This window comes from Melospiza georgiana, chromosome 4 (genome assembly GCF_028018845.1).
Source record: "Melospiza georgiana isolate bMelGeo1 chromosome 4, bMelGeo1.pri, whole genome shotgun sequence".
Taxonomy (NCBI): domain Eukaryota; kingdom Metazoa; phylum Chordata; class Aves; order Passeriformes; family Passerellidae; genus Melospiza; species Melospiza georgiana.
This window is the reverse complement of record NC_080433.1, coordinates 31,302,745-31,316,479: the sequence shown is the minus strand read 5'-3', so window position 1 is coordinate 31,316,479 and position 13,735 is coordinate 31,302,745. Positions and strand designations below refer to the sequence as shown.

General features: G+C 58.6%; 1 protein-coding gene across 1 annotated transcript; it reads left to right on the top strand.

The window, feature by feature from the left end:
* Positions 1-3,012: 3,012 nt before the first annotated feature.
* Positions 3,013-13,735, top strand: NPTXR (neuronal pentraxin receptor). Its single transcript, XM_058023016.1, has 5 exons — positions 3,013-3,780; positions 10,549-10,771; positions 10,913-11,157; positions 11,465-11,644; positions 12,021-13,735. The coding sequence occupies exons 1-5, from the start codon at positions 3,208-3,210 to the stop codon at positions 12,243-12,245; spliced, it is 1,446 nt and encodes a 481-aa protein (XP_057878999.1). The 5' UTR covers positions 3,013-3,207; the 3' UTR covers positions 12,246-13,735.

The following is a 13,735-nucleotide window of genomic DNA, read 5'->3' as shown; positions in this document are numbered from 1 at the left end:
GCTCTGCCCAGAACCCGGTGGCCTTTTGGCTGGATTTGAGGGCACCAAATGAAGCCAGCTCTCACCCAATGCTTTCTGGACCAGGAGGAAGGCTGAAAAGACAGACCCCAGCCTGGCTGAACAAATCCAATGAGGTCCTGGAGCAGTGCCCTCGTGCAGGCAGACCCAGTAACTGGGGCAAGGTGATGCAAGTCACATCTGCAGGGCTGAGAAACCTGGAAATAAAGAAGCCAGGATTTCCATGCTGTGTAGATCTGGGAACCTGCAGATCCCCAGGGTCTGAAGGCTCCTGATCTAAGGAGATGGTGGAGCTGACTCCATGGAGTGAGTGCCGAGGAGCCCTTTGATCTCCTTAGGGTGGCCCTGGGGATGTTCCTGTACTGGGTGATGACCTGGGAGGAGGGAATCCCCCAGCTCAGAGGCATCAGCTTACACTCCCCTGAGAAAAGGTTTCCCCCCTTCCCTCACCCCACCACTCTGCTGGCCTCAGCATCATGAATGGGCCAGGGTTTCATGCTGGCCAGGATGGAGCTGCCTGGTTCCTGTGGGGAGGGTTGGGTGCAGGGCAGCCTTGGAACAGCAGATATCCTTCCCCATAAGCCAGCATTCTATCCCAAACGTTTCTCTCACCCAGGGGGCACAGCAGGGTGACCCCTTGTCCTGCCTTGACCCTGTCTGCAGCTGCCCCTTGGGGACAGCTGCTAGTCCCAGACACCATTTTGGTGTTAATTAAATGGAAGAAAATCCCTTAATTGCTCTCTCCCAGTCCCTCTGGGCTGAATCTGTGAGCTCTTGTTAAATCCAGCTTCTGTCACCAATCCTGCTCATACCAGCAACCAAAAAAGCCCCACATTGCCTTCCCCACCCTGTCACGCACCGTCCTTGCGAGGGCCGGCTGCCCACCGAGCATCTCTGAGTTGTTATTCATGGGACAGGGAGGCTGCTCTGGCCACTCACCGGTCTGAGTCATCACTCCCTGTGAAAATCTATTTTTGTCACCTCTTTGTCTCTGGGAAGAAGTTGTGGTGCCTGCTGAGGGACAGGTCTGGACCGTGGGAGAGCTGAGGCCTGCCCTGCTGCGATACCCAACTCTTCCCATGCCAGCCTGCGTGAGTGGGGCCAGGCTGGTGCAGAAGGGCTCACCCTTCCCCTCACTGCCAGAGCAGCATCAGCCAGAGGTACAAACCTTGCCACCATACTCCTGCAACCTTTGGTAATAAAATCGGCACAGTGCAAAGCATCACTTCCCCTGGCAAGAAGCTATATAGAAGCCTATGGCACTTTTCCCACAGGGTAGCAGATAAAGGATACCACTCCCACCCTGATCTGTGCACTGTGGGTGGGATGGCCTGGTGCAGCTCTCACACTGCCCCTGCACTGTGGGATGGCCTGGTGCAGCTCTCACACTGCCCCTGCACTGTGGGATGGCCTGGTGTAGCTCTCACACTGCACCTACACTGTGGGATGGCCTGGTGCAGCTCTCACACTGCCCTGCACTGTGGGTAGGATGGCCTGGTGCAGCTCTCACACTGCCCCTGCACTGTGGGGTGGCCTGGTGCAGCTCTCAGATGGGCTCCTCTCAGTTCCACTCCTGCCTCGGTGCTGCCAGGGTGGGCGTGCAGCAGGCAGGGGGTGACACAGCAGGGTGCAAAGCTCTGCCACTGTTAGCAAGGGACAGGTTGGAGGCTGGGGGCCTCCCCTCATGTCGTGGGGTGCAGGCTTCTGTTTCCTTTGCATCCTGCACCCGTGCCCACTTGTCCCATCACACCGAGCACTCACCATCCCACAGCACTCACCGGCCTCGCCACCAGGGCCAGACTCTGTTGCTTGGGCTTCCTTCACATTCCCCTGCCCAGACTGCTCCATGTCCAGCTCCACTTTTCCTCCTCAGCATTCCCTTCATCTCTACTCTTCCTTCAACCTCCCCATCTGTCTTCCTCTCCTCCTCCCCACAGCCTTGCAGCACCACAAGTCAGGCAGGTCTCTTGTTGGCTCCAGGGTGATGGTTTTGGGGGGCTGGGGTACCCTGCTTTCTGTGGGGAGAGAGGGTGACTGTACGCTGTCAACGGCCAAATTTGAGGAGTTTTTTGTAGCTCTGGCTCCCTTGCTATCCCCTCAAATATGCCTGGGAGGAAAGAAGAGGTAATCTTTACCGTTGTTTCATACCCAGCACTGGAGCTGTTTTAAACACACATGCTCCTGCTTCCCTGCCTGCTAGGAGGGATTTCCTGCCATTACTGAGTAGACCTTGAAATTGATTTTGTTTGTTTTCCCTCTTCTGCTCCTCTTTTCTGGGCAGGCCTGCGTCGCCAAGGCCCCAGTGTGCCTGGGAACAGGAGAGGGCAGGGCACAGCCTCTATTGGAGCAAGGAGAAAGTGGCTGTCTGGAGCAGCTCGTCCGTGAGCAGCGCAGACTAGAGGGATGGTGGGGGAAGATTAAACGTGTGTCTTTGTTTCCCAAATCGATAACAGGCGTTTGTGGGGCAGAGGGTGAGGCAGCCCACGGCAGCTCTCTGCAACAGTCCTGTCTGAGGTGGGAGAGCAAGACAGCTAGGAAGTTTGTAGTTCAATTTTTAGGAGAAAGGAGGAAAAGACCCGAAAGACCACCACAGGGAATGACTGATTACGAGGCTGTCACCCTCGGGGTATCAAGCGGTTCTTTACTGCCAGCCTAGGCATCTCGCAGGGCAAAAGTCATCCCTTGGGCTGTGCCGGAGCAGCATCTTCTCGCCAGAGGCTCCCGCCGGGCTGACTCCAGCGAGCCCGAGGCAGGGCTGGCCCCGTCCCCGAGTGCCCCCGGGGCGCCCTCCCTGCCCTTTCCGTTCGCTCAGCCGCTCGCTGCCCAGCGCTCGGGCCGCCGCCGGTGCAGCCCGGGGAGGGTGCTCAGCGGGAAGGGGGGGTCACTGAGAGGGGCACGGCCGGGGGCACGGCCGGGGCCGGGCCGGGGGCGGCGGCGGGGGCGGCGCGGTGCGGTGCGGGCGGCGCCGCCCGGCACATATAAGCGCGGCGCGGCGCGGCGGGGCCCCGGCGCCGGTGCTGCTGCCAGTACCGTCCTTCCCCGTCCGCTCCCTCCGGGCTGCCTGTGCGTCCCTCCGGCCGTCCGTCCCGCTCTCCATCCCCGCCCGCTTTGTTTTCTCGCCGTCCGCGGGCTCGGGCCCCCCACGCCGCTGCCACCCTGAAGTTTCTGGCGGTGCTGCTGGCGGCGGGCATGCTGGCTTTCCTCGGGGCCATCATCTGCATCATCGCCAGCGTCCACCCGGCCGGCACCGCCGCGCCCGCCGCCGCCGCCGACAATGACTCGGCCGCCGCCGCCCTGCTGCCCGCCGCCGACAAGGGGCTGGGAGCGCTGCACGGCCCCGCCGAGGCGCTGGCCAGCGCCGGGCCGCGCCTGCCGGGGGGGCCGCCGCTCTTCAGCCGCTTCGTCTGCACCCCGCTGAGCACCGAGTGCCCGGCCGCCGGCACCGGCACCGCCGCCGGCAGCGCCGCCGGCCCCGAGGAGCTGCTGGCGCTGCGGAGCGCGGCGGCCCAGCTGCGCCGCACGGCGCTGGAGCAGAAGGAGCGGATCCGCATGGACCAGGAGACCATCCGGGAGCTCACCGGCAAGCTCAGCCGCTGCGAGGGCGGCCTGCGGAGCCCCCCCGGCCCCGCGCCCCCCGCCGCCGCCGGGCTCCGCGCCGCCCCGCGCCCCGGCACCATGGGCCACCCTCCCGACGAGCCGCCCGCCGTGCGGGAGCTGGAGGAGGCTGTCCGCACCCTCCAGGACCGAATCGACCGGATAGAGGTGCGAGGGATGCTCCTGGGGACTGGGCGGGATGCTCCCAGGGGATGCTGCTCCTGGGGGGCTGGGGGGATGCTCCCAGGGAAAGATGCTCCCACACGTGCCCTTCCCCAGGCCTGCAGCCACATGCACCCCGAACTAGCTCGTTCCCCTCATGAGACTTCAGGAAGGTTGTCCCTGCCTCCCTCTTTCCTGAGATCTCTGCCCAGGGGCAAGGCACTCACCTTGAGCCCTCCTCTCTCCTTTCCATGCAGGGTAGTCCCAAAGCACTAGGGCTGCCCCAGTTACCCCACAGTCTGCACCCAGGTAGGACACCTTGCTTGCCCCATGGCACCTGTTAAGGACTCCTCCAGAGCAGGTTGGCAGCTCTGGCAGCCAGACCCTGCCCTTTAGCAAAAAGGTAAATCCCATCTGATGCCATCATGGTTATGAATGGGACATCTCACAAAGTAAAGTGCAGTGCCCCCCACCGTGAGCCTGGCACCCCTTCCCACATGGTCCTTAGGAGCTGGAGAGAGAAGGGCACAACTGGAGTTGTTCACGGTGCCCATTCCTGTGGCATTGGGATGTTGGCACTTGGGATCAGAGCCCTGGTCCCCATTCTGTAGCAGCTGTGCAGCGTGTGCCCGGCAGGCTCAGCCCTGGCCCAGCCACAATCCAGCAGCACCAGAGGCTCTGCCACAATGCCTGGCATGGGGCACATCATGGAGTGCATGTGAGTGTTGATTTATTTGGGCTGATTTGGACTCAGCAGTCCCACGGAACTTGGCAGACTTTGCAGGATATGGCTGTGGCACGTGAGAGCTGCAAGAGGAGAGATGTCTGTTTTCCCTGTGGGAATTGCTCCAGGTAGGAGCAATTCCCTGAGGTCTGTCAGGCGTCAGAGCCACCTGCAAGGAGCCTCCTGCGAGTCCTCAACCTTCTCATCTTCCTGTTCAGTTTCCTGTTGCCCTCTCCACTCTTCCCTGGAGTGTGCAGCTAGGAGGGGGATCATCCAGCACCTTTTGGGGTCCCTGTCCTCAGACAACCACTTTCTCCTTGCCCCTCTGCCCCCCTCACTACAGACATGTGGGCACAGCAACAGGCAGTGGAAATGGGAAATTCAGAGCCACCGAGGTCACTGGCTGAGAAATGAGACTGGGAGAGAGGGTTATTGTAAGCAATGGAGATATGAACAGGAATAAAAAGACAGAGAAAGGCAAATAAACACACAAACACAAGAAGGAAAAGAGCTGGAAGACCAGAGAGGAAGCACCTGTGAGCTGCCAGGGTAATGCACACACAGGCACAAGAAGAAACACGGAGGGATGCCAGGCATATGCTGGGACAGTGGGATGTGCAGCCTGTCTGACATGTTGCCCAGAGCCAAAGGGAGCCCAAGGGAGCCCCCAAGAAACCCCTGCAGTCCTGCAGAAATGATTTTCCATCAGTGGAATAACACAGCAGGTATGCTCACCCAATGATAAATTGGGGAAATAGGTCTCTGCACACGTATCCTAGACAATGCAGGTGGGATGGTGCCCAGCACATCAGTTTGGATCTTGGGGAGCATCAGGTCACAGAGCCATGCTCTCCCTCTTCTCTGTAGGGCAGCACCACCCACGAGCTGCCCTGGCCCCTTTCCTCGGGTTTCTGGGGGTGGTGGGAGGTTTGGGTGGAGAAGGGAGAGGGTGAAGCTCACCAGGGTTGGAGCAGGCTGTCACATGTGCCCGGGGAGCCTGAAGCGGTGCTGGGACGGGGCTCAGGCACACAGTGACGAGGAAGCCAAGTGGCACAGGACCAAAACTGTTCGGGTTTGTGCTGCCAGGGGCCTGGGGGTCCCAGGTACACTCTGCAGGGAGACACAGCGCCCTGAGGCTCAGTGAGCCCTGCCAGGTGATGAAATGGAGCAGCATGTAACAGGTGGGCTGGTCTTTGTCCTGGTGAAAAGTGTCGCCGGTGGGCACCACAGCCCTGTGAGGGCTGCAGCCCATCCAGCTGAGCCTCGTGGTCACACCTCAGCCATCCAGAGACAGTTGCCTGTGGTGTCCCTCTCCAAATTGCCTCCCACCCCAGGAGCAGACAGCTAAAACTTCCTGGTGGAGCACCTGCATCTTCTGTCCCGCATGGCTTTGGCTGTCAGCCCTGGGAGCCTTCCTGGGGTACCCATGGCCTGGGAGGCACTCACAGCCTCCACAGCTGTCCTGGATCATGGCAGTGACCGTCCCAAAAGGTGACCTGGATGGAGACAGTCCCGGGGTGGCCCCCATGTGCTGAAGACTGCAAAACCCATTGGGAAGGAGAGGAAATGCTGCCAAGTGTGTGGTGGCTTAGTCTCAGAAGAGAGATGACCCAAAATGCCATGAGCCGCTCTGGGAAGGCTGCGTCCCAGGGAGTCTCCAGGCAGGTTTGCCAGCAGGGATTACTGCTGGATGCCTCAGAGCTGGGACTGCAGGGAGGGGGCTGGTGGAAGATTGCTGATCTAATCTGGGCACTCTCAGCCCTGTCTGTAAGGCATAACAAGATTTATTCATGCACTGAAAAACCTATTAAGGCATTTGTTCCTTAATTTTGTCGGCATGGCAGAAGGATTTCCCAGGATGCAGGGAGGGCTCCCACAGTCTCGCTCTTTGTCCCCTGCCATTTCTGTGGGGCTGGGCTAGCATCAGCACCGCATTCACACATCTTCCCTCACCTCTTCCTAACGCCACCCCGGTACTGATGGTCCTTTCCTCATGCACAGCAGCCTAGTTAGGCTTTTTCATCCTGGTTTTGAGGGTCCCTCCCTTTGGCTCAGCACGTGCTCATGTCTGTACACCCTGGTGCATCTTGGAACACAGAGCTGAGGGACCCAGGTGCTCCTTCTCCATGCTTTTACTTATTGCTGCAAATGGAAAGGGATTGGGGAGAGAATCACCTTGGCTGCCTGGGCTGTGCCGAGATGCAGATGCCCCCCTTCTCCCCATCATCCCTTGCAGGGGAGAGGGGACGGCCTGATGGGCTCCGTGGGGACCTGGTGGAATTGCAACAGCCTGTTTGCTCCTCAGCACGTTCCTGGCTGTGCCATTGCAGCTGGGGGCCTGGCTGCTGGCAGGAAACCCTCGGGTAAGGAAATGGGAATGGTAGTGACCAAGCTGCTTCCCTCTTGTTTCAGTCTCCAGCAGTGCAGGGATGTAAGCACCCAAATTGTGACAGTCCCAGCCCCCCTCCACCGAGTGAGATTTTAGGGAGACAGGATCAACAGTGAGCACTTCTGTTGTGAGGAAGAGGGAAAGGCTGATGCATCCCTGTTTTTCTTCTACTCCATGCAGTCCCTTTTGGAGTTTAATGATGCCCAAGGTCCTGCCTGGGTCCAAAGAGGTAGCAGTATCCAAAAGCCCTGGTGCAGCAGGTGTGCTGTCCTGCTGCAGGGAGTATCCCAAGGTGGCAGCTGCTGAGCAGTTTTGTGCAGCCTGTGAGGATTCATGGGTCCAAGGAGCAGAACGGGTCTGCTGTGTGTGTGCACCCTGATCCCTGGGATGTGCCAGGGCTCCATCCAACAGGCATCCCCCTGTGCTCCTGCCTGCCCTGTCCCAGCAGCCAAGGTGGGCACTGGTGAGCTGGGGGCTGAGGGGGAGCAGCAGCGCCCAGATTTGCCGGTGCATTAGTAAATGAGGCTCTGATCTCCTTATGTAAATCAAAGTGCATTTGCTGATGGAGGGCTGCGGCCCCAGAGAGCGCCCGCCGGCGTGGCTGCCGCAGCCCCTGCCCCCACCTCCCCCTCCCCACCCTGCCAGCCGCTGACATTTAACGTGATTAATATTACCTGGCATCTTTCAATCTTTTTTGCCGGTTCTGGTGGCCAAAAAGCGTGGAAGGAGCCTCCCCCACAGGCACTGCCCACTCCCCTGCTGCCGGTGCGGCGGCAGATGGGAAGCCGGGTGCCTGCCGAACAGCCAGGGAGAAGGAGCTTCCCCCCTTCCCCTCCCCAAAGGTCACCAGTAAATAACAGCTGCACATCAACCATTAATAATTTTGCAAATAATTTGCCTTGTGAGAAAGATGCTCGAGCAGCCGCTCGGAGATGAGGATCACGGCTCAGGGATGCAGCCCAGCCTGGCATCAGGGGGATCACCCAGCACAACTCAGCTGCACGGGGCAGAATGGGGAGTCCAGGCTCCCGTCCAGCCATCATCTGTCTGCAGGGATGTGGATGGTGTTTGCTGGGACGGCCCTGAAACCCTGCCAGATGAGGGTGCAGGCTATAATCCCTTTCCAGAAGGAGCATGGGGGCAGCAATGGTTCAGTCGGCCATGTGGCTCCGGCTGTGCTACCCTGGCTGCCAACTGGGAAGGACCAGCAAGAGCTGGAGAGAGGACTGGATGGGGAAAAACTCAGGAGGGGGGAAGAAAGTGAGCAAAAAGGGAAAGACACAGTGTGTGGCATGGAGAGGAGCAACAGGAAGAGATGGAGCCAGAGAAAGGAAAAAGCCATAGGGAGAAAAGTTACAGAGGGAAGAAAATAGCAGCAGGGAGAAAAGCAAGAGGAAGAAGGAGGTAAAAAAAAGTACTCAGTCACTACTGAATAATGTAGGGCAGGCTATCGGGGGCTAGTGAGAGTGACAAAATCTCCCAGCTTTTTCTTTTTTCATCATTAACAGATGGAGCCGTGCATGAAAGCAGGGACGTAGGCTCCAAACCCGCAGCTCGAGCAATCAAAGCGTGCGGCAGACAGGAGCGTGCCAGCCCCCGCTCTAGCCAGGCAGCCTGAAAGGACAAGAAAAGCTCCTGGAGCCCACGGGATGTGGCCACGGAGGCAAAGGCAGCCCCATCCCACCTGTGCTGCCTCCTGCCAGTGCAGCCATACCTCAGCTAGGGTAAAAATGCTGACAGCTCAGGTGGGAACTGTCCCTGCCACGAGGATGAGAATTAAACTTTGCACTTCCCTTCCCTCCTGCCATCTCTACCCTGCCTGTCATGCAGTGCCCAAGACCCCTTTAAAGAACCCACCCCACAAAAAAAAACCAAAACCAACAAAAAACCCAAAAACCAGAAACAACCCCACCAAAAACCCCACAAAAAACCACCAGCAAACCCCAGCAAAATAGTTAAAGCTCCTTTCCCATCAGCTAATCGTTCAATTTTGCAAAGACCAAAGTCAGGATGCTCTTTGCTGGGCACTTTTCGCTTACCAGAGAGGTTTTGTTCTCACTGCAAGAGCATCCTTAGTGCTGCCCGGAGCAAGCTGGCAGTGAGAGCTGGCATTTGGTCAGGGCTGGCAGATATCCCCTGCACAACCTCTCTTTATGTGCTGGGTTTTGCTTTTCCAGGTTGGTTTTCCTCACAGAACTTGTGGGTTTGCCCTGGCAGACCCTACTGGCAGCTCTTGCCAACCTTGGGGCATCGTAACTTCCATTTTATTTGTAGCCTGAGCACTTTGTTGCCCAGAGTGGGTACATTTGTGCTCACACCAACACCATCTTCTCACTTTTCCTCTCACTGCTGTTCCCATCCACCAAGGCTGCATCCTGCCCAGCCAAACCTGACTTTCCTCCCGCCTTCCCCTCCCCTTTGTTGTTCCTGATGGATAGCAAAGATTAGGGGTGAGGTGAGCAGGCATCCCTCTCCTTCAGCTTTGTGTGTGTGATTATGAGATCCTGTCCAGCCTGGAGAAGCTGGATATAAGAAGTAAGAAAAAACAGGGAATCACAACCACAGGTGAGTGTGCTGACCTCCCCCAGGCCAGCTCTGAGGCAGGAGGGAGTCTGTTCAGATCCACAGGGATAGTATCCCCCATGTCCTGCCAGCACCAGCCCTGTGAATGACCAGGGCTGAAGCGGGCATGCATATCCCTTGGTGCCAGAGGAGCCAAGGCAAGGGTCTCCATGGCTGCTCTAGCACCTCTGGGAAGGTCTGGCAACACAGAGAAGGTGGTTGTCATCTTTCAGAGCCCATGGCAGAGACACTAATGCATCAAGGGCACGGGGAAAGAAGAGGGCTCCTATTTACCAAGAAACTCCAGGAGCATGGTAAAGGGTCACTTTCTCCCTTCCAGACTGCTTTTCTTCCAGCTGGGATGGGGTCTCCCAGTAAGGTGGGATCTGGGGTCTTTGCAGAGTGCAGTAGCAGCTGGGAGCATCTTCACCATCTGCCGTGTTGGATTTGCCATGGGAAGAGTTTTGGTCTGAGTGTTAACCCTGATAGGACAAGACAGGCTCGATGTCCCCAGGTAATGGCTCATGCCTTGAGGGCCCGAGACACGACAGCCTGGCACCAGTCCCACCTGTCCCTGCCATCCTGGTGCACCGGGAGAGGTTGGCTTATGGAGAGCTACCTGGCACACGTGCACACACCCCCGCACGCCAGCTGAGCTCGGCTAAGAGGATTACAGCCCATTAACTGATGTTAACGTGCTGGCTATAGGTAAGCAGCCTCACAAGCAGCAGGAGTGGCCGGGAGCTCCAAGGTCCTGCCTGCATCATTTCCTAATCGTGGGAGGCTGCCTGCAGGAGCAGAGCCAAGGGATGACCCAAACATCCCATCCTTGCTCTGTCTCTGAAGCAGCAGAAAGTCATTAAGAGCAGCCAAGCTTCGTTTTGCAGGAATGAGCTCAATGGGGGCTCTAAGAGGGGAGGTACAAAGTCAGCTGGAGGCTCTTGGAGAAGACCCCAGTGCGGATATGGGACTGTCATCCCAGCACTACCTGTAGTGCTGCAGGCTGGGCATGTCCTTATTTTAACTCTTATGGTGACACTGTTCTGAATTTTCTCTTTTGTCCCTGCCATTCCCGCTGTCGTGGCTGCCGCAAGTGCAGCAGGAGCTGCCAGCCCGCACCAATGGCTCAGCACCCACTGCCCCGGCCCTTGCCCGTGATGCCCTCCACACCAAGATGGAGCAGCTGGAGGAGCAGCTCCTTTCCAAGATCCTGACCCTGCAGAAGGAGCGCCAGGCCGCCAGCACTGACCGCAGCCAGCAGCAGCACAACATCGAGAAGGAGCTGAGCTCCCTTCAGAACCGGGTGACAGAGCTGGAGCACGGTGAGTCCTGCCCTGCGGGGATGGAGGTGGGGCACAGGGCTCCTACCCTGAGGTACATCGCCAGGAGAGCCCCAGGACAGGTCACCTTATCCCAGTTACAGGTGCTGACCTTCCTCTCTCCTCCCCACCCTTGATGCGTAGGACCACTGGGCTACAGCCCTCCTGATGCCTTCAAGGTGACCATCCCTGTGCAGAACAACTACATGTATGCCCGCGTGAAGAAGAGCCTGCCGGAGCTGTACGCCTTCACCATCTGCATGTGGCTGAAGTCCAAGGCCCTGGCAGGCATTGGCACCCCGTTCTCCTACTCTGTCCCGAGCCAAGCCAACGAGATTGTGCTGTTGGAGTGGGGCTCCAACCCCCTGGAGCTGCTCATCAATGACAAGGTCAGCCCAGTTGCAGGAGGGGCAGGAGAGGAAATCCTGCCCTCATCTTCCCTGCTTCAGTCCTGCTAGGAAATTATACTCTTAAGGGCACTGGTGTGGGGGAGCTGGGAGGAAGGGGCTCTAGGTTTATGGTGGGAGGCAGGAGGATTGGGAGAAATTGGGCTTAGTTCTGAGAGGGAGAAGCAGCACATCTGGATGTCTGTAGATTTTGGGATGCCTCCACCCCCACGGGGCTGCAGTGCTTGCCCTGCCAGCGGACTTCCCCAGCAGTCCTACCGAGCACTGGGATCTCGCTCCTCTCTCACAGGTTGCCCAGCTGCCACTGAGTCTGAAGGACAAGGCCTGGCACCACGTCTGCGTGGCATGGACCACCCGGGACGGCAAGTGGTCAGCGTACCAGGACGGGGAGCAGCGGGGTGCCGGTGAGAACCTGGCCTCCTGGCATTCCATCAGGCCCCAGGGCGTCATCATCCTGGGTCAGGAGCAGGTAGGTACCAGCTCAACACCAAGAGCTGCCTGTTAGCATCGCTCTGGTGGGAATTGGCTGGGGGAAGAGCCCCCAAATGGGGCAAGGGGAGGGGGCAGCGTGGGCAGGAGCGCTCAGCAGGGCAGTTGGCTCTCCTGCCTGTTCATCCAGCCTCCAGGCTGGCCATGTGCCATCATTGTCTTCTCTTCCCTCTCCCTATCCCTTTGGTCTCCCTGCCTCATCTTGAATCTCTTCCATGCATCCATCCCCTCCTCTCCTTGCCATCAAGCACCTTGCTCTGCTTCTCCCCACACCTCTCCCTTGCCGTTTCCCACTGGATGCATGTTGCTCCTCTTCTCTTCATCCCTGTCCAATTGCCTCTCCTGCTCTTTCCCAGGACACCCTGGGGGGCCGCTTTGATGCCACACAGGCCTTCGTGGGAGAGCTGGCGCAGTTTGGCGTGTGGGACCACATGCTGGCACCAGCAGAGATCCTGGCCTTGGCTAACTGCACCTCCCACCTCCAAGGGAATGTGATCCAGTGGGACGACCAGGCGGTGGAGGTCTTTGGAGGTGCCAGCAAGGCGGGCTTTGCCGCCTGCGAGGAAGGGAGGAAGGCATGAGTGGCCCCAGCCCTATCCCCAGCGCTGAGGAGCCCGCTGGCAGCCCTGGAGCAGGGAGCCCCTTTCTCCCCTCCCAGACCAGTGAGCCTTGCTGGGGCAATGCTTGAGCCCCCCGTGCTGGTGTCCCAGGAGGGAGAGGGGCTCCTGGAAGCCTCCCTGTTGTCCCTGTGCTGGTGCTGTGGCTTGTCCTCATTCCTGGCAGGCTGGCTCCCGAGTCTCATTTTGCCCCACTTCTGTTTTGGGTGGAACTCACTGTACCTGCAGGTGTCCCTGGTACGGTGAGGGTCATCACCTTGTCACACCTAACAGGAAGTGGGAAGGAGAACTCCATCCACTTTGAGTGCAGTCCAGCCTTAGTGGGATGCCAGGGTGCAGGCATCACCTGAACACACCCCCTTACCTTATTTATTTCTAGCAACCTCACTGTCCAGTCTTATGAGCCTGCATTCCAGGATCTCACCTCTAACCCCATCCTTCTCCTGCTGCCCTGGTTTTTCAAATGTGGCCCCAGGGAAGCTGAAGGAGAATGGCAGAGAATCAGTGGCACAGCACTTACCCCCCTGCACCCCTTTCCCTGCCTCTGCTGCCTGTTTGGGCAGGACTCCCTGAGGGGAGCCAGGCTTTTAAGGCAGAGAGGAGAGAGCACTCTCCACCCCCTCCAAGCTGGGGAACGGGTCTGCCACCAAGGGAATGGGGGAAAAGGGGCAAAGCATCTCCCCCAGCGCTGGCCGAGGGGGAAAGCACTGCCATTGAAGGGAGCAAAAGCAAGAAAAAGAGAGATGGAGGGTGGTGGCAGTCAGAGGAGCCCTGCCATCCATTCCCCAGTCTTTTGGTACTGGATTGGGCTACTGTCCTTGGTTCCACCCAAGTCCCCTTCTTTAGCCGCTCCTTGCCAGGAACAGGGCTGCCACTGGCCTTGAAACTGGGAGGGTGAAAGAGCAGGCTGGTGTTTTCCCTGTGGAGTGCCTGAGAATCCGCTGTTTCCACATTGCGTGGTCACCAACATCTCGATATGTGAGTGTGTGTATGTGCATATGTGTGTGTGTGTGTGTGTGTGTGTGTGTGTCTGGGGGTGGGAGGGTTATTTCGGGGCTCTCATGGTTGCTCAAAGCAGTGTTCAGCTTCCAGTGTTCCCCCTACCCCAAGTCCCACTGTGGGTGACAGCTGCCCCCTCCCCTGGGGGAGGCAAAGCTGGCAGAAGGGACAGCCCTGCCACTCCCCATCCCCGCCCAGGGTCTGTGCCAGTGCTGGGGTGGCTCAGCCCACTGGGAATGACACGGAGGGGATGGGGGGCAGCCCGTGTGCCAAGTGGGAACACTGCGACCTCCGTGTACCCTGAGGAGCTGCCCCCTCTCCCTCGCCCCCTGCCTCGCTCGCTCGCGCGCTTTCTCCAATGCACGTTTGTGAAAAGGGCCCTGACACGTGCCCCTGTTGGGACGTTTCTTTTGTAAAGCTGATCGTGAACAATAAACGTGATGTTTTCTGTTCCA